General features: G+C 41.7%; 2 protein-coding genes across 2 annotated transcripts; one reads left to right on the forward strand and one right to left on the reverse strand.

The window, feature by feature from the left end:
- Nucleotides 1-4683: 4683 nt before the first annotated feature.
- LOC112221874 (vesicular inhibitory amino acid transporter) lies at nt 4684-10148 on the forward strand. The gene is made up of 2 exons (XM_024384276.2): nt 4684-5606; nt 7076-10148. Exons 1-2 carry the CDS (start codon nt 5187-5189, stop codon nt 8261-8263), a joined length of 1608 nt encoding a protein of 535 aa, XP_024240044.1. The 5' UTR covers nt 4684-5186; the 3' UTR covers nt 8264-10148.
- Nucleotides 10149-12819: 2671 nt separating this feature from the next.
- Nucleotides 12820-19557, reverse strand: aurka (aurora kinase A). The gene is made up of 9 exons (XM_024384264.2): nt 19153-19557; nt 18921-18989; nt 15824-16214; nt 15701-15740; nt 15361-15552; nt 14932-15070; nt 14213-14361; nt 13833-14007; nt 12820-13365 (listed from the first exon to the last, which is right to left on the reverse strand). The coding sequence occupies exons 2-9, from the start codon at nt 18984-18986 to the stop codon at nt 13186-13188; spliced, it is 1332 nt and encodes a 443-aa protein (XP_024240032.2). The 5' UTR covers nt 18987-18989; nt 19153-19557; the 3' UTR covers nt 12820-13185.
- Nucleotides 19558-19806: the final 249 nt, after the last annotated feature.

The following is a 19806-nucleotide window of genomic DNA, read 5'->3' on the forward strand; positions in this document are numbered from 1 at the left end:
GATAATGCAGTGATTGTGATGCTAATGTTAATGGATTCCGGAAAGAGAAAAGCTCTCTGGATAGGCTAATTCCACTGCTCCGTGCGCGGTCTCTAGAGAGACGGAGTGTCTTTTCAGGTTTCCTTATTAATTGAAGTGTGTTATGTGTTATTTTCTGCCTCGCTGAGCCAGTCTGTGACGTGACCACGTCAGTCAGTCAGCCAGCCAAGGGTTAAATGAAAGGGGATTGGGCTAAAGTAATGCATTATCTTTCACAGGCTCTGGTCTAGCGGACTATGTGCGACGTTTTTCTTACAGGATATGAAAATAGGCCTAGCTTTGAATTAAATAACTGGATCATATTTCTACATCGTACTGTTAAACCTAAATTGTGTTATTGTTATGGATGTCAGATCATACAAACGTGATGAGACAGGGGTAACCTACATATGTAACATGGACACAGCTGACATCAAACAAAACCATAGACCTACTGTAACAGTAGCCTATGTTATTAAGTTCGTGTGATTTCTTACATCTGTCACCAATATCAAGTCCCCTGTTCCCTTTAACCAATTGCTTTAGGCAAAGCATGAGCGAGCGCATGTTCCAGACTGTACTGCGCATGATCGAAAAAGTCAGAGTTTGTGTGCTGACTTTCAGCCTCCCTCAAGCGCACAGCACAGTGCAGTGTTCTGAGTGATCTCTCCCCCCATTATCATCATCACGGCTACAGTGACAGTGAGTGTTCTCAATTCTCTCTCTCTTTAAGACTTCTCCCTACTACACTGATTAACGTACCCGCGCACACAGACACGGGAGGTTCACTTCACACACTCGTTCTTGTAGAATCTCTCTCTCTTTCACTCACTCTCTTTCGCTTTCTCTCTCGCTCTCTCTTTCTCACACACATACACTTGAAGTATGTTATTTATGGGCATTATACGATTGTTATTTTATTTTCACTAAATGATTTGTGGCATTGCTTGCTATCATAGTCTACATGTTTTGGTCTGGTTGGGTAGAATTTCAACCACATCTCAGAATATTTGACAAACATATTTTCTCTTCAGTGGCTCATATTGTGCTAATTAATCATTTTGTGGTTGGGGGAGGAGGAGGGGACATGTGCCAGCTCAGCCAAGTGTGTAATAGGGAAAATGACAGAGCAGACTGCTTCAGAGCCTGAGGTGGGAGGGGTCTAGAGGCCCACGGGTGAATTGATGTGAGGAGAGGAGTGGAGAGAAGAGACGGGTGAGTTTTCGATTGACTCCACATCATATTAAAAAACACACGGCCTGTGAATGAATATGTTTCCTCTGCCCCTGTAAGGCCTATCCAATACATGGGTGCCTCAAAAACAATAGAGCCACAAACCGGATTGGCTACATGCGATATAAAACAAGCGTTTATTGGCTATCTTCCCTTAATCTGTATTCTCAAGGTGACAACTATTCGTTGAGAATCCTCCTGGGACCCGACATCTTGACCCCTTGTTGCCTTCAATGATAGGTGATAAAGTGAGCATTGACTAGATAAAATCACTATTACCCCCATGCAATTCAATCGCACCCAGACCATGAATTTGTTCACTATAGGCTACAACTCTGGTATTCGAATCAAACATAAATTGGTGAACAAACCACACACACAGACAGACACACACACACACGGAATCACATTGACTTGCTGATTATATTTATCAAGATGAAACCAGAATGTATGTACTTGAGAGGTTGTTATAGCTGCAAAATAACTGACCAGGGCCATATCTAAAGACTGGACCGTAGTGAGGACAATCTATCTGACAGATTATATGCACAGTGGAACGAGTCGAACGACGACTCTCTCAGACTCGCTGACTCTCCATTTGAGAATTCCATCAGTTAATGTTTTTTTTTAAAGGTTTTGCACCTGCATACGGCCTGCCATCACACAAAAAGTCAATAGCACGTTATTAATGTGTTCGTGGAACACAATATCACGCGCACTCGACAAAATATGAATCACGTATGGAAAAGGGGGGGGGTTGATTGAAAAGACTGACAGCCAGTCAAATAAGCTATTTTTTTTGTGTATAATCAATCTTTTGTGTTTTTCTTTTAGTGCAGATGTAAACATGTGTGTAATTTTGTTTTGTTTTGACCATCTAATTTATGTTCTTCATAACAAATAATTAAAACGAGTGTCTGTCTAATTAAAATAAGTGTGCCTACCTTTAATAAACAATTGGCTAATAAACTGCCGATTATTATCTGTAAGCAAGTCTCGCGGTGGGAAACTACCTCAGATTCTGCACTGTAACCCCCTCCTCTGGTGTCATGGCTGTTCTTTTCATTCTACAACACATTCAACCAGACAGTCCTACACATCAGAGGAGGTCTGGATGAGGCTGATAACGCCGCCTGTGATTAACCCCTTCACTCTCTCTGGGGACCGCTTCTATTGTATTTCTGACTCGGTCTTCTCTCTCAGAAAATACCGTTTATGTTTGGTCGTGCAATGTGTAGGCTAAGCCCCCTTTTCTCAGTTATTTTAGGGAACATTTTACATTTCATTGTGGGAATTGAGATATATGCTAAACATTTTAATAGACTAGATATCATTGCCAATCACTGGTGGGATTTTTAAAAATGTGTTTTTCATAGGTATTTTTCCAGCTAATTCCTGGTGATGTTTGATGTTTTACTGTCCCATAATGTTTTAGGAACCTGGCAGATACACGTGCGTGGTGACTGTAGACTAAAATGCAAATCACCTATTTGAAATGTGAACATATGATGGTAAGCTGCTGCATGAAGCCTTCGGTGGTTGGTATTGAACGTGATATAGCCTAGTCCAACAGAACGACAGCAAAAATAGGATAAAACCCATGCTTTTCTTCAGCACTCAAACAAGCCAAACAGCGACGGCAGGTTGTTTTGTCGCTGTTCTTCTGCACGTGGTGCAGAACCTCAATCAGGAAATAAACAAAGGACCAATTAAGATGATCAATTAATCTCTAATTGATTCATGAATTCCCCATGCCCAGAATAATATGAGTTTAGAAACATCAAAATATCAATAGTCACTCGTTTGAAAATAAAACATGTCTAGTGATTAAAAAAAACAGGCATATAGCCTCATCCTATGTTCCCGCCGCAGAACGCCAAAAAGAGCTGTCCAAAGAGAACAATAGAATTCTCCTAAATTGTAAGACATTTTTCGAATCAAATTGTACATTTAATTCAGCACCAAATAGGTTGAATGAAGAATAGTATTAGGCTTAGAAATATAGAACTCATCCGAGGCATTAGTGTCGCGCTCATACATGAAGTCTTTATCTTTGCCTGGCGAAACACTAGAAAGCGGCACACGCAAACAATCAGTGACACGACGAAGAAGCAGCTGTTGGGGTGACTTGCTGTAGTAAAAAATGTAAACATCTAGCTCACTCCTATTTCCAGGCTTCTGCTGCGTCCTTTGAACACTGCATGGGTTAGCACGGGCAGAATAACTTATAATTTAAAAGTTTACAAATAATAATCTTCGAATAATGATTATTTATTGCACGTTGATAGCTAATTATACGTTGTTATTATTATTAAGACTAATACAAACTAGGCCTTCCTATTGGTATCTATTATAATGAAATAGTTGTGTTAGGCTATTTGAGAATTAAATTGTTTTAGTAAAACAATAAACACGTTTTGGACTCGTGCTGCATGCAAGAGTAAATATGTGTATTTAATATTTATAGCCAAAAGGAAAATCCATATCCACGCATAGCAATAAACCTTTTCTGGAGATGATCCCATATATGGGCCTGCAATAACGTCACAATCTTTTTTTAAACTCGCAACTCATATCGATCTCCAAAAATAGTTTGCTATTAAAAGCTATAGTTCTCTCAATCAATGGTTGAATTAAAAACACATTAAGGTGAAAGCTTCATCCAAAATATTATCTTGATAAGGTTTGTTGCAGACACAATAAAATGTGCTATGTATGGCCAATGCATTTAACCTGAAAATACAGCATTTTTATCCTAATTTCGAATTGAATTATTGGCTGCGTTTTAGAAACAAAACCAAGGATATATTATTTTTCTATTTAGATATAAGGTCGGGTTATTAAAAAAGGGTGTTCTTCTAACAAATAAGATGTTCTGGTTCATAAAATGCAAGCCTTAGAAATAAAGCAGCCTTTAAATCAGCAGCAATACACGTTTTTCTTTCTCTATTGGCTACATGGAATTAACGTTCACCTTACCATCGACAGCCTATTTTGATTGACGAAACAAGAAAATAAGCATTTTCTTCAAGAATAAACGAAAAAAACACATTTTAAATTCGATCCATTTAATTCCAGTAGGCACATCCAACTATCTTTGCCACTGAAGACACGCACGTCCTCTTTTCGTTCAAAATGAAACTCAATGGTCATAACAAAAAGTGGTAATTTTCTAGTCTGAAAGTTACATAACTAGGTCCAACGAGTTGATGGTTTCTCCCTACAGTTCCCGCCTAGCTCCTTTTATAGGCCGCACGTAAAGTTATTTAGTCGAAGCCCCCAGAATACCATTGGATGTTAGAATGAAGTTTTGTAGAATATGGGGGTAGGGATGGGTCGGGGTACCGTAAGCACCTCCCCTAGAAATGCAGCAAATAGCTCCCGTTTTCTTCTATGGGGTGGCTGCGCCCGCTGGGGGCTGGAGACGTGTTTCACGAAGCAGAGTCCTTGCATTGGCAGGCTGATGATGACACGTGCCTCCTCTTTACCACCCCCAGGCTCAAGCGTACCGCATTGGCATCGGTAACGAACAAGGAAAACCAACTGTGGAAGCGCTGCTGCAACCGTTATTATCAATAAACCAACTAAATATTAGAAATTGCAACGTGCAATTTAGAGTAATCCTCAGCGTAATAAATTGTTTTCCTTCAGAAAAATCGTGTATCCAGATCGGACGTTTTCGTCGAGCTAAATAAGAGAGTGCGTTATTAACAAGATGCAGAGACGGAGCGCCGACGTCTGAAGGTGACATGAACCTGGGGATGATCAAGAAGTGGAGATAGCAACTGAACAACCATCAGGGCTTTATCAAACCACTGTTTGTACCATAGCATTGTTTTATTAATGTAAAGAAACATATCTGCAAACTAAAGTTGTTGACTATTTATTGTATTTCAATTAGAAGAAAAAAAACGTCACCGACAGAGGAAGCAACAATGGCACATTTAATTCGAAGCAAGTTTCAAAATAAACTGTCAAATGCGGCAACTTCCATGTCGAATAAATCCACTGCGAAGGTGAGTGGGATGATGGCCAGGATGGGCTTCCAGGCCGCCACAGACGAGGAGGGACTGGGCTTCGCCGCATGCGATGATTTGGATTACGACCACCGGCAAGGGCTGCAGATGGACATCATGAAATCGGATGAAATGGGTGGTGGAGACGCTGGAGAAGGGAGTGGAGAGGGTGGCATTGCTGGAGGAGAAGACGGAATGGCGACTGGGGACAGCCACTACCAGAGAGATGGCACCGGACCCCCGCTCTCCGGTTCTAAAGCCTCAGGTCTGGGCGAAGAAGAAAAATCACCAAAAATCACCGCTTGGGAAGCGGGCTGGAACGTCACCAATGCAATCCAGGTAAACACGCATTCAGATAACCAGATGAAACTTCATGGGTTTTGCTTGTGTCCTCTTCCCCTCATTCACTCCTGCATTCATTCATTTTGTCGTGTTACCTGCCACAGCCAAAAGTGAAGAAATATACATAGCTTTTCCTTCAAACTGATTGCAACCACGAAATGAATACTTGAAAACGGCACATGGAGATGGGTTACCGCAGTCGATATAGACAACCAATTAGACTACCAATGGTTCCTTGTGAAAAATAAAGAAGAAGAACGAGCCCATCTGACAGGATATTTCGTTTTGATTTAGGATTTAGAGATGAATTGGGCTATTTGAACACATCGATCATTTATGTGATTTGGATAGGTTCATAATGAGCGGGGGAAACGGAATGGCGTGCATGCTGTTAGAATAAGAAGATAACCGCTGGGCGTGAAACGTAATGTTTTGTTGTATTTCATTATATGAAGCCATACACATAGCCTAGAGAATAATGATCAAATATACTGAAATAGTCTAATTCCATGGAGGAGACCCATACACTTTCATTTGACAAAAGAAAATGACGTACTGACCCATTGATGCAGTTTTACGCACGAGCCCTGGCTCTGTCGATCCGGCGCTCATTCAAGTAGCAGCTCTACTTTTGAAAGGATCTCCCCTTCAGATCGACAGGTGACCTTCTAGATAACCATCTCATCAAGGTCATTAAGATATAGCCTAATCTATGCGGCTCTGTGCTTTTCTCGATAGCCTTTCCGATACGTTATAGCCATTTTATAACGCACTTCACCATTACATTACGCGTGTTCATTACCTACAACCATGTAATATATGGTGACCGTTTAAATGTTAACATTTACTCGACAGTGTATTTCGTATGATGTGTTGCTTTGTTCCTGTTTGGATCCCATAAAGAGCTTACGGTTGATCCTAATAAATACTTAAATGAGGCAAAAAAAAGTCCCCAAGCCAAGCGCCGTCCCATCATACGTTATTCAGGCCATAGTCATCATCATGGCAGTCACCGTTACGTCTCCTTTACGTGTCTCCTTTAGAACCCCTTAATGACTTTAACACAATTAGCTGGAATGGGCACGCTCACAGCGAAATGGAATCCCCACCAGAACACATACATTGTATCCCTCATTGAATCATGTTACACATAGGATATATTATAATGCTTATAATGCGTGACGTTATGATCAACAAATACTACAAAAATATATATTCTAATCTGGAATTGGCCAACCCATGTTGTGTTTATTATGTCCATACCCATACTACAAACCCGTAGCTTTAAGCTATACTTTCATGTATATATAGTATATGTTTAGGCTTTATTAAAACGCATTAGTTATTACCAAGCAAAACCCACATTTTATATAGCCTATTGTATTGAATTTCCTATACTGTGGACTGGTTATGCGTTGTTCCCATAGGCCAATCCATCTCCATGTTGTGTATTTTTGTGTTTTCAGGGGATGTTCGTTCTGGGTTTACCATACGCCATTCTCCACGGGGGCTACCTCGGACTGTTTCTCATTATTTTCGCCGCCGTGGTATGTTGCTACACGGGGAAAATCCTCATCGCCTGCCTGTACGAGGAGGACGAAGACGGTCAACTGGTGCGTGTGAGGGACACATACGTGGACATAGCCAACGCGTGTTGTCAGCCGAGGTTTCCATCTTTAGGTGGTCATATCGTGAATGTAGCCCAGATCATTGAGCTGGTAATGACGTGTATCCTGTACGTTGTTGTGAGCGGTAACCTGATGTACAACAGCTTTCCCACGCTTCCTATCTCTCAGAAGTCCTGGGCCATAGTGGCCACCGCCGCCCTGCTACCCTGCGCCTTCCTCAAGAACCTCAAGTCCGTCTCAAAATTCAGCTTGCTGTGCACTATCGCGCACTTCGTCATCAACATCCTGGTAATTGCCTACTGCCTCTCCAGAGCGCGTGACTGGGCCTGGGACAAAGTCAAATTCTACATCGATGTAAAGAAGTTTCCGATTTCTATTGGAATCATTGTGTTCAGTTACACCTCTCAGATTTTCCTTCCGTCGCTCGAGGGGAACATGCAGAAGCCCAGCGAGTTCCATTGCATGATGAACTGGACCCACATCGCCGCGTGTGTCCTCAAAGGCCTGTTCGCCCTCGTGGCCTACCTGACTTGGGCGGATGCCACCAAGGAGGTCATCACAGACAACCTGCCCTCAACCATCAGGGCTGTCGTAAACCTCTTCTTAGTGTCCAAAGCCTTACTGTCATACCCATTACCATTCTTCGCTGCAGTCGAGGTTTTGGAGAAATCCTTTTTTAATGAACAAGAACGCACGTGGTTCCCAAATTGCTACGGGGGCGATGGACGCCTGAAAGCGTGGGGCCTCACTCTCAGATGCAGCCTTGTGGTGTTCACGTTGCTCATGGCCATTTATGTACCGCATTTTGCCCTTCTCATGGGTCTAACCGGCAGCATGACGGGCGCGGGGCTGTGCTTTCTGCTCCCCAGCCTCTTCCACCTCAAGCTGCTATGGAGAAAGCTGCTATGGCACCACGTATTCTTTGATGTCGCTATATTTGTAATAGGAGGCATATGCGCTATCTCCGGTTTCATCCACTCAATGGAGGGACTCATAGAAGCTTATAAATATGGCATAGAAGATTAGCCAAGCAACAGTCTGCTGGATATAGATGTTACTGCACAACCATCTTAAAGTGAATAACTGAAATCACCACTGAGCGCAGTCAGCCCATGCTTACACAATTCATGCGAAATAAATGCGCGCACAGAATGCAGTGCACGCACACATTTTCGCGTGCTCATTACACCCTTGCATTGACACACACACGCGTGCGCGCGCGGAGAGTGAGAGACACAAAAGTCACAAAACATGACACACGATATGGACAATTCAACTTGTAATGTATAGCCTAAATATGACTAAATGAATATCCATATGTTTCAGTGGAGTGAAGGTTTACAATAGTTCAATCGACCTAAACAAAATTGCTAAATGAGCAATGCGTCATTTCATCTCTCTATGGAGGTCTCGTGCCACCTGGAGAGCCATTTCATTTGACATTCAAGTTTACATTCTTAGAAAAAAAAGCTTCTGGAGAGAACCAAAAAGGGTCCTATGCTTGCTTCATGTATGGCACAACTTAAGATTCTATATAGAACCAACGTTGGTCTAGAACCCTATATGGAACCCAAAGGTTCTATATTGAAAAACGTTTGGTTCCGTGGAGAATAACCCCTGGGGGTTCTGATCAAAGAACCCTGCAAAATGGTGCTATATAGAACCTTTCGGGGTGCCAAGCAATAAACCCCTTGTCGGTTCTTTCCAGAAGCGTTTATTCTAGGAGTGCGTGTGGTTGTGGACTTTGACAATTCTACGGCATAATGTGACTAAATGGTACAAAACGAAGCTGTACGTTTTGATATATTGCCATTTTCTTCTTCTAAATGATTTACAATAGTTCCAATATTGTAATGTGGACCTAATCATGATGACAACTAATATAATGGCAATAAAGTATATCACCAAGACAGAATAAAATAGAATACTTTTGTTTTATTTATTTAACAAGCAAGTAGGTTAAGAACAAACTATTATTTACAATGACGGCCTACACCTATACATATCATGGATTATGCCCATATAACGTGTTACTGAATACGAGGAATATCTCAAATATCTTTATTGAGAAGTAATTATTCTCTCCAAGCGCTATAATGGAAACAGTATGATTATGGTGGTCTAATTACATGCACAGCTACTTTAACTATGCATTGAATGTATGATATTGAGACAGATAAGAAAATCATTCTGGAGTTGGAAGGTGGAAAAGAAAACGGTTATAACCAGAGTAAGGAAAGACGTGTTTTGGATATTTGAATGAATAACCATTAGCCTACAACATATCGTTAGGCTTACACTTACCTGTCGCACATGAAATTGTGAGGGGAAAAAAACGGCAAATCCCCTTGAAGTCAAAATGCCAAATCGTTAGCGTTCGGAGAACGGCGTTTTAGGACCACAAGTTCCAAAGTTATTTGACCCATATTCGCCATAGACAGAGGAAAATACTGTCGCGTCAGTAAGAACACCCAACCCACGTGGAATTCTGTCACTCTCAATTCGAATTTATCCCCTGTTTCACATTATGCATTTTAATTGTAAACTATTCATGCGATATTAATGTGAATAATTCGAGGTCCGGAATCAAGTGTCTTCAATAACACAAATATGAAAACGTCATTCAAAGAAGAACATGTCCATAAAGACATTTTTTCATTCTGTGCAATCCAACGGGTCACGTGGAAATGTTATAAAACCGTATGTGTAGTGTTATTGTGGTTTCAAAAAGATGGAATGTAGCCTATATCTCATAAATCGTTATCATATACCGTGAAAATGAATATTAAAGAATAAAGAAATAAGTGAAATTATATTGTATACATGTGTGTGGTTTTATGTGATGAAAACGAAAACCGTGAGAAACATGTATTTTTTCTCTATAAATAGAATAAAATGTTTAAAAAATGTTGAAGAATACTTAGATTTTTTTGCATATATACGATTAATAATAAAAAAATACATGCATGGTTTTGTTTAATGATTAACGTTTTATGAGTGTTATTCCTGTGTAATAGCCACTCTGAATTACAGGAATTATGCAATTACAATCAAGACCAAAAAGGTAATGTTTCAGTTAATTAAATATGTGTTGTTTTTAAGCGCGCGCGAGAGAGAGGTTCAAGTGAGCACTGCCAACAGTGAATGCAGGTGCACAAGTCACGTGTCATAATTGTTACAGTTTGCTTCGATTAATGGTACATTTTAGGCAGTAATTGTCTATAATGACAGTAGCTTGTGCTATTGCTTGGAATAGCCTAGCCCTATATATCTAAAACGCTATATAGAATAAAGAAAATGGTAGTCTAAAGGTTAATAGTTTAAGGTTATGTGCAGCTTGTAGGCCTAGTCCACTTTGGTTCATCATGCTTGTATAAATTTAGTGGAATGAAGTTATAACAGACGGTATGCTGTTTGCCAGATTTTTGCTGTGGGGCACAAGCAGATAGGCCTGCCTGTTCATCGAACATGTGGGTTGCGTGTTTAAAAAAAAAAAATGCATCTGGACCGCAGGCCTATTTGTGAGGACCTGCACATCGTGCACAGTCCATCTCCATAAGGTTAACAATCTGTTGATGTCAATGCATATATGGGCATTGACAGAGGTTTACAGTAGCTCTTGACTACCTCAACCCAATCTGCAAGCTCTACAGCTGAAAGTAGGCTACTAAAGAGGATGAGATTAGAAAAGGGAAAAGATGAGATGAAAAGAGGCGTTGCTGTCTGACTACACTACAAGACCAAAAGTATGTGGACACCTGCTCATCGAACATCTCATTCTAATATCATGGGCATTAATATGGAGTTGGTTCCCACTTTGCTGCTATAACAGCCTCCATTCTTCTGGGAAAGCTTTCCACTAGATGTTGGAACATTGCTGCAGGGACTTTCTTCCATTCAGCCACAAGAGCATTAGTGAGGTCGGGCCCTGATGTTGGGCGATTCGGCGTCCCAATTCATCGCAAAGGCGTTAGATGGGGTTCAGGTCAGGGCTCTCTGCTGGCCAGTCAAGTTCTTTCACACCAATCTCGACTAACCATTTCTGTATGGACCTCACTTAGTGCTTGGGGACATTGGCACGCTGAAACAGGGAAAGGGCCTTCCCCAAACTGTTGCCACAACGTTGGAAGCACAAAATTGTCTAGTGTCTCATTGTATGCTGTAGCCTTAAGATTTCCCTTCACTGGAACTAAGGGACCTGAACCACAGCCCTAGAGCATTATTCCTCGTCCACCAAACTTTACAGTTGGCACTATGCTTTCGGGCAGGTAGCGTTCTCCTAGCATCAGTCAAACCATGATTTGTCCATCAAACTGCCAGATGGTGAAGTGTAATGTATCACTCAGAACGTGTTTCCAGTGCTCCAGAGTCCAATGGCAGCGAGTTTTACACAACTCCAGCTGACACATGGCATTGTGATCTTAGGCGTGTGTGCGAATCCTCAGCCATGGAAACCCATTCTATGAAGCTTCACTTTAACAGCACTGACCGGGGCAGCTCTAGCAGGGCAGAAATCTGACCAATTGACTTGTTGGAAAGGTGGCATCAAATGATGCCATGTTGATAGTCACTGAGCTCTTCAGCAAGGCCATTCTACTGCCAATGTCTATGGAGATTGCAATGGCTGTGTGCTCGGCTTCTGTGCGGCAGGTAGCCTTGAGGTTAGAGTGTTGGACTAATAACCGAAAGGTTCTGTGGTTCTGCCACTGAAGGCAGTTAACCCACTGTTCCTAGACCATCATTGACTCTTAAACGACTAGCCTAGTTAAAAGGTTAAATTAAAAAAATTAAATGGTCAGCGATAGGTGTAGCCAATATAGCAGATTCCACTCATTTAAAGGGGTATACACGAATATATGAAAGTATTTGAGCTGAGAATCGAGATTCACAGAAATGACTAAACGCAATTTTGCTACATATAAGACTTCGGCTTAGTTGCTTTATCAAATTCACATCAGTGGAGGTATGGTTGATCGTCACTAGGTACAATCAAAAATAAATCATTAACGGCATAACTGATATGGAGTATTGGACAAAGGCCAAACACTAAATACGTGACGCAAACGCTTAACCAACTGGATTGTTAAGCGTTGAATCAACCATTTTAACGAGTGACACCTGAACGTAGACGAGGCACAGGGAACGATTGAGGCTACTGCGTCGCTTACCGTCGAGTGTTAATAAGAATGTATAGCCAACCATGGCATAATTAGCCTGTGATTAAACACAAGGGTTGTGTTGCATAGTATATAGTGAATGTAACGTAAAGCTCAAATAGTCACATGAAAATGTGAAGTTGAAGCAAATTCTTTATTTCTCCGGATCTATATGACTGCTTCATTAGAATGAGTGGTACGCCACCTAGTGGCAATCAAGGGAGTTGCCATTACCAGTGAAACGCGGTCTGGCTACTGTACTTGAATGATTTGAACAAAGTAACCTTAAATGTACTGTAGTTGTCCATATAACCTGTGCATTAGATTGGGCTACCTCAAAGTAAAAAACATTGCATAAATGAGCGATGCGTCACCGCAAGTTTGGCATTGTAACTTCCTATCCCTCATGAACAATGCTACAACATGTCAAGCCAAAATATTTATTCAAGTAATGACAGTGAATTCCATAATATTCTCATAATTTTACTAACAAAACAGTAAAATATTTACAAAGATAAAATGCCATAGAAGAGGCAGAAGTTACAGAAGGGCATCAAGACGCCAGACGACACAGTCAGAGAAGAAAGCCAAGTTGTCCATAGCAGTGAGCAGTATAGTCGAGGCATTAAGCAAACGGCGTGTTCATTAGACAGCAAACTAAATAACGACTGAAGCAGTCCAATAACGATGACTTTTGTTATGTGACCTAAATGAACACGACCGTGGCCACAGTACTGTGTAGGTGCTGGGAAACAGCCAACCAGGATTCATGAAAACACCATGCAACGGTCCTCATTTGTTTTGCTCTGGGCTGTGAGACATGGCGGTGGGCGTCTTGGTCGATTTCTCCACCACCCAGGGATGGGCCAAAACACCCTGGATAGGGAGCCTGTGGAGGGGGTTGTGCTTCAGCAGTTTGTCTATTAGGTCTCTGCTGCCGGCGCTAACATGGACTGGGTAAGTAAACTCCACCTGCAAGAAGGAGAGGGAGTCAGTTATGTTCTAGGTATATAACATAAACATGGTCAGTTCAATCCTAAACACATTTAGTCTGTACATGATCCATGCAGGAAATAAACACTACCTTGATGTTCCCAGTACCGCGGTTTGAACTGGGTGAAAGACTATTCCACGTTTTGTTAACACTAGTCCAGTTGAATCAACAGTGTATGCATTAATGGAAGACTGTCAACCAATAGCTAACAGCTAAATAAGAGACCCATTCACAGCAGGCGCTAAGCTCCTACCAACTGAGCACCAGATGAAGTCATCTACACCGGTTGTTTACAAAGCATGTGACAAAATACAATTTGATCTAAACGTAAACCAATAAGAGCAAAGCTGAATCAACGTGTACAACTGCTGTAGAATGTTATTTCCTCCCTAATTGTAAAGCAACACCAACAGCTCTACATGAAATAACTTTAGTCGGTTCTGACCCGTGAGATCTTGCGATAGGTGTCCTCGTTGTTCTTCGTCTCAAATGGAGGGCGACCCACCAGGAACTCATAGCAGAGCACCCCCAGGCTCCACAGATCTACCTTCTCATCATGGGTTCTGCCCTCAATCATCTCTGGAGGCAGGTAGTCCAGAGTTCCACACAAAGTTGACCTCCTGGACAGAGGGTGGAAGAAGCACATCAGGGTCTATTCAGTGAGGTGAAACATCAGGAATGTAGCAGATGGAAAACTAACGTCCCTATTCCACATGACAATGCTTCTGGCTGCAAAAAGCAAACTCACTTCACACCAATGTCCTTACACAATCTCAAGTTGCGACTAAACTGCCAACAAGGGAGACTGACGGATGGAGGGGTTACCTTGAGGAGGGTGTATGCACCGACCAGCCAAAGTCTGCTATCTTCAGCTCCCCGTTGGCCCCCAGCAGCAGGTTCTCAGGCTTGATGTCCCGGTGGATGACTTTCTTAGAGTGGCAGTAGTTCAGTGCATCCGCCAGCTCCATGATGTACTGGAGAAACAGAACGGCTTCGATTTAGAAGGGAGACCAACACGTCTGAGCCGCACAAAGATTTAGGAACAGCAGCCTCAGCACGTGATTTTAAGACGTTTCATATTTTCCCAGCTAACATGTAACAAATTTTTGATAATATATTCTTAAAATTACTTTTAGGTCATTTAGGACTACAAAGATCTGGCAAATCCAGTAAGGACTCATTTGAAGTCAAATGATTGTAGGCTTTGAAGTGATTGAGAAGTGTCAAGGTAACGGAACACTCAGGAAAGCAAAGACACTCAAGTTCATCTTGATATTTAGATCGCTGCAACTCAGTCCCCTGAGTGTCCTACAGGCAAACAGAACAGCTGTGGTTGCAGACCTTAAGAATCATTATTGTGCAGGAAACTGCCCATGCCTAGCCTAAACCAATAAAAAGGTCATAGTTATGGTATTACTAGTGCCATGTTCGTGGTTGTCGTTATGCCCAGCGCAGGCCACATTTCAAATAATTCCATAAACTAGTCACAGGCCAAACTATTCTCCAAGTAAACAATAAATAACTACACAACTAATTCCTCTTACCGTGGCACTCCTTTGTTCATCAAAGCTTCCGCATCGTTGCAGCTCACTGTACAGTTCCCCTTTAGGAGCAAACTCCAGGATGAGGTAAACACGAGCCGTGTCGTGGAAGTAACCATAAAGACGCAGGATATTGGGGTGCCTGAGAGAGAGAATAGCTGAATTAATATCACGTTTTACAATACAGCCGATGGGTTACGCATCCACAGGAATGATACTAGGACTAGCCTGGTGGACAGAAAATATTTGATCCTATTAGCCAACCACGCAGTGCCTTGTGTCTGTAGGACTGAGTACTGTAAAGCTCAATTGTTGAAGAGTTTTATTAATTTGAATGTTCCTTATGCCCCAACAAAAGTTGACTAAAGCATTAAAAACAGACCTAGCAACCACCAGTCAGTCCATCTGAATGTCAGCATTATCAGCACCCACCTGAGGTGTGACTGGATCTCCACTTCCCGCCGCAGCTGGTGCTCCACCCCGGCCTTCTCCAGCTGCTTCTTGAAGAGCACCTTGAGGGCCAGGATGAACATGGTCTGGCGCTCCCTGGCCAGGTACACGTTGCCAAACTTACCCTTCCCTAAGGGACGACCAATGTCAAAGTTCTCCAGGGCCCAGCGTTTCCTACAATAGGAAGATGAGCCACCATTACCGTCACAGTAACAACGCAGATGTGTATTGCACCCATTCTACAGCAGTCACATTAGAACAGAGTCATAGCACCTGGTCTGCTGAGGTCAGAGTCAACGTTCAGTCAACCACCTGCACTTACTTTGAAGAAGCAGTTGAGGATTCACTCTTGGTAGGTTTATCTGAACAAACAAAACAATTGTAAGAGTGGACCAAGGAATAAGCTACCAAACCAATCTGACCATTAGAAAACATTTGTTCTTACTTTGTGGCTTTTCCTGCTTGGAATGTTCAGTGGCTCTGGCTGGCTCAGAACTTGGAGTTGAAGCGTTGGCGTGGTTCTTTGGCTGGCTCTGAACTTTTGGCTGGCTGGGGGTCTGGGTTTGAGGTGGCCCTTTAACAGATTTGAGGCTCTGTATTTGAGACTGCGGTTTAGGCTGGGGTTGAACAGGATTCACATTCTGATAACCAGCTTGCGGCTGCGTGCTCTTGGTGTGTGGGACAGTGGTCTCCGGCTTCTGGGTCATGGATCGCTGGATACGCTGCGGCCCATTTGACGGCCCGAGAACGCGCTGGGCTGGTGTGGCGTAGGCCACAGGTTTGTGACCACTGGACGACTGGGACACGGGAACACGCTTCGGCCCATCACTGGTAAGCTAAACATAAGGGGAGGGAAGTCGAGTACTATTAAGGCAGGACAACAGGAAATCAGCACACTGCTTTATGAAACACAAAGTAGTTGGTTGCATGCTAGATACTGCAGTCAATGGTTTGGGTCAAGCCATGATATATCCTATTTAGGAGGATGACAGTTTCCTGTTTCTTTGGTTACAGCAGTACTAATGTAGCCTGGCCAATGAGTCCCACAAGGCCATCCACAACACATGTAGCAAGTTCAACTGAGCAGTAACTACATGTTGCATTTTTATTGAACCAGGCAAGTCAGTTAAGAACAAATTCTTACTTACAATGACGGCCTAGGAACAGTGGGTTAACTGCCTGTTCAGGGGGCAGAACGACAGATTTTTTTTTACCTTGTCATTGTCAGCTCAGTGATTCGATCTTGCAACCTTTCCTTTACTAGTCCAACGCTCTAACCACTAGGCTACCTGCCGCTAACATAATTAGCGTTGTGTTATTTGAACTAACTTCAACTCTAGGTAGTGTTTATAGTAGATAAGGGTATATTTTATACCCTACAGCCCCCTTCAATCATTCATGTGGTTCAATCCATAGATGTTACACAGTTGTGTATATTCCTACCAGAGGCCAATGTCCAAGACATCTATATAGCAACAGCTACACTTCCCAGATATTTTCTGTACATTCTCAGACAAGTGATCATAGGTAATGTAAAATGAAGAGATGAATGTTGATATGCACATGCTATACTACATGGGCATTAATTAGCATCTATTGCCTATTGAGGGACAGCAGGTAACCCTAGTGGTTAGAGCTTTGGGTCAGTAACTGAGGTTGCTGGATTGAATCCCCACGACGACAAAGTAATAATCTGTTCTGCCCCTGAGCAAAGCAGTTAACCCACTGTTCCCCGGGATCCAAAGACTTGGATGTCGGTTAAGGCAGCCCCTGTTCAGTTGTACAACTAAAACGGTTCTTCCTCATTAACACAACCTCTGAATCAGAGGTGCAGGGGGCTGTCTTATGCAACGTCAGCACCCAGGGAACAGTGGGTTAATTGCCTTGCTCAGGGGCATAGATGTTTTACCTTGTTGCTGGATCAAATTCCTGAGCTGACCTTTCAGTTAGTAGGCCAACACTTTAACCACTAGGCTAGAAGGTACCCCTTTTTCCCATAAGTTAAGCTCACATGTCTTAGTACTAAATTGGCATATTGTAGTGTAGTGCATGTTTATAACTCAGCACATTGGTTTCCAAATATTTAGAGTAAATGTCACTGTACTTTTCTTCCATGAATCGATTGTTGCCCAGCATGTTCCCATTAAGCCCAGTTTGCATAGAAACACATTGGGATCGTGTGTTGACATCCCTAACATGCAGTGAACCTAAGCAGTCATGTATTTTCTTTAGATTTAATTTAAGTAAGATGCTCAAGCTACAGTTATGCCCTTAAGATTACAGTTTAGGGATTTCAAGGATAGAACACCTACAAGTAGAGGACAAATTGGAATCGAGGGACAAGTTGACTATTGGACTACTCATGTGGTTAGGACATTGTCCTTCATTCAGGTGATTCATTCAGGTGATTCCTTTTTGGTCCAGCTACCTTTGCAATACAACATCAGGCTTAAAACACATTTTACTAATTAACAGTACTGCAAATGTGAACCCACTTTCAAAAGAATTTGTGCATGGTGTTTTAAAGGGATAGTGAGGGTGCAGGGTTTTGAACCAACCAAGCAGTACCACACCTGATTCAACTAGTCAAGTCTACAGATACAAATTAGACACCCCTGTTATGAGTAATGTCACATAACAAACAGTAATTTAATCATTTTAGATGTTAAGCTTAGATAAGAAATGAGTCTTCAACATTTGGACATTTAAACTGATTTCTGGACGTGGGCTTATTTGGAACACCCACAGGCTTTAACAATACAGTCGGTATCCGTTTAGCCCAGCCCTGAGTAGTCATTTTACCAAACATAAAGAGGTTGTAAGTAACTTCACATGAGATTAAGTCAATTATTTCAAATTCAGGCTGTATAAATGAGAAATGTCTTAACTTTGATTGATTTGGAGCCAGAGAGGTTGGGTTAAATGCAGAAGACTCATTTCAGTCATACAATTGACTATGTAACCCCCTTTACCTACACTACTTTGACATATAGCAGTGTTGCTTACCGGAGCTACACTACTTCAATGTAAAAAATAAAAGGTGCAGAAGGCAATAAAACCCTTTATATTTCATCATCAAACCTGCCTAATTCTCACTTGAAACATTGTGTTTTATACACCAAATTACACTTAAAATGTGAGTCCAAAGTGACCTGTTCCTTCAATTTGTAGTCTGACATTTCAGATTACAGTAACAATCTCACGAAGTGTGTTTGGATGTGAACTAGCAACTTGTATTTTAGTCAACTAGGCAAATCAGTTTTAAACACATTCAAAAAGTAACTTTCGTTAGCTAAAGTAACATCGATTTCTTTCAATTGTATATTTAGTGCATCTTACTTCACACTGGAATTAGTTAATTGGGTACTTTCTTGGTCAATTGTAGTTGGTTATTTTCAAAGAGTGGTTTACACAACACTGACCATTAGTTAGTTGGAATCATGTGATATGAACGGGGTTAGGATTGTCTTCATAACTAAAGTCACATCCTGTAGATCTCCATGACAAAGAGTGTGAACAGTGAACTACAATGCAGAACTGACCTTGTGTTCAGACACAGGCCTTTGAAGCTTCGAGTCCTTTGCCATCTTGAGTCTAGCAGCATCCATATTCTGTAGAAATATATATATATATATTTTAAAAAATGTGGTTAACACATTTAGCCAAGTTAGCCAAAAGAAAAATTAGCAAGCTAGCTAATTGATAGCTAACGTTAGCTAGTTAACTTCAGTAACATCCATATTTCATATTTGGTTTATGGGGTCTAAAACTTACCGAAATCTTAGCTTACGACGGTTCAAAAAAAAAAAAAACAGCAGTGACTTCTCTCACGTCGTGTATTGACGAATATTGGACACCAAACCCCCAATCTAGCAAACCGAGTCTCAGTTCTGCACACTGATGACGGGTTAGCCAACTCGTTAACGTTAGCTAGCAAGTCAGACAAACCAGAGATGTCGATTCCAAGCGAAAGAAACCTCGTCTAGCAAACGTTAACTCTATATAGTATTTCGATATTTGCTATCAGACCACGAGTTTAGTAGCTATAGTAATAATTCATCTGGGATAACTAGCGTTTTAACTAACTAAGTAAATAAAATAAAAATAAAATGCACATTGCACTCTAGTCAATCGCTCGCTAACTGCGTCTTGTTTAATTTCAAACATCCCTCTTTTAAATGCCTTTAAAAACTCTAAGGTCTGTGATTGGTTGACGGGCGACCCTCTTCCAAATAACCATTGGATAACACAGGTTTCGTCATAACGTGGTACTCGAAATGCAATCTGGGAATTTCAGTGGCAATGGTAATAATGAGATGGATTTCCACTTGTTACCACTAGCGGTGCACGACTCCAGGATTTTTGGAGTCGACTCCGACTCATGTGGTTGGAGTCGTACAGAGTCGACTCTTGCTCGACTCCCAAAAC

This window comes from Oncorhynchus tshawytscha, linkage group LG02 (genome assembly GCF_018296145.1).
Source record: "Oncorhynchus tshawytscha isolate Ot180627B linkage group LG02, Otsh_v2.0, whole genome shotgun sequence".
Taxonomy (NCBI): domain Eukaryota; kingdom Metazoa; phylum Chordata; class Actinopteri; order Salmoniformes; family Salmonidae; genus Oncorhynchus; species Oncorhynchus tshawytscha.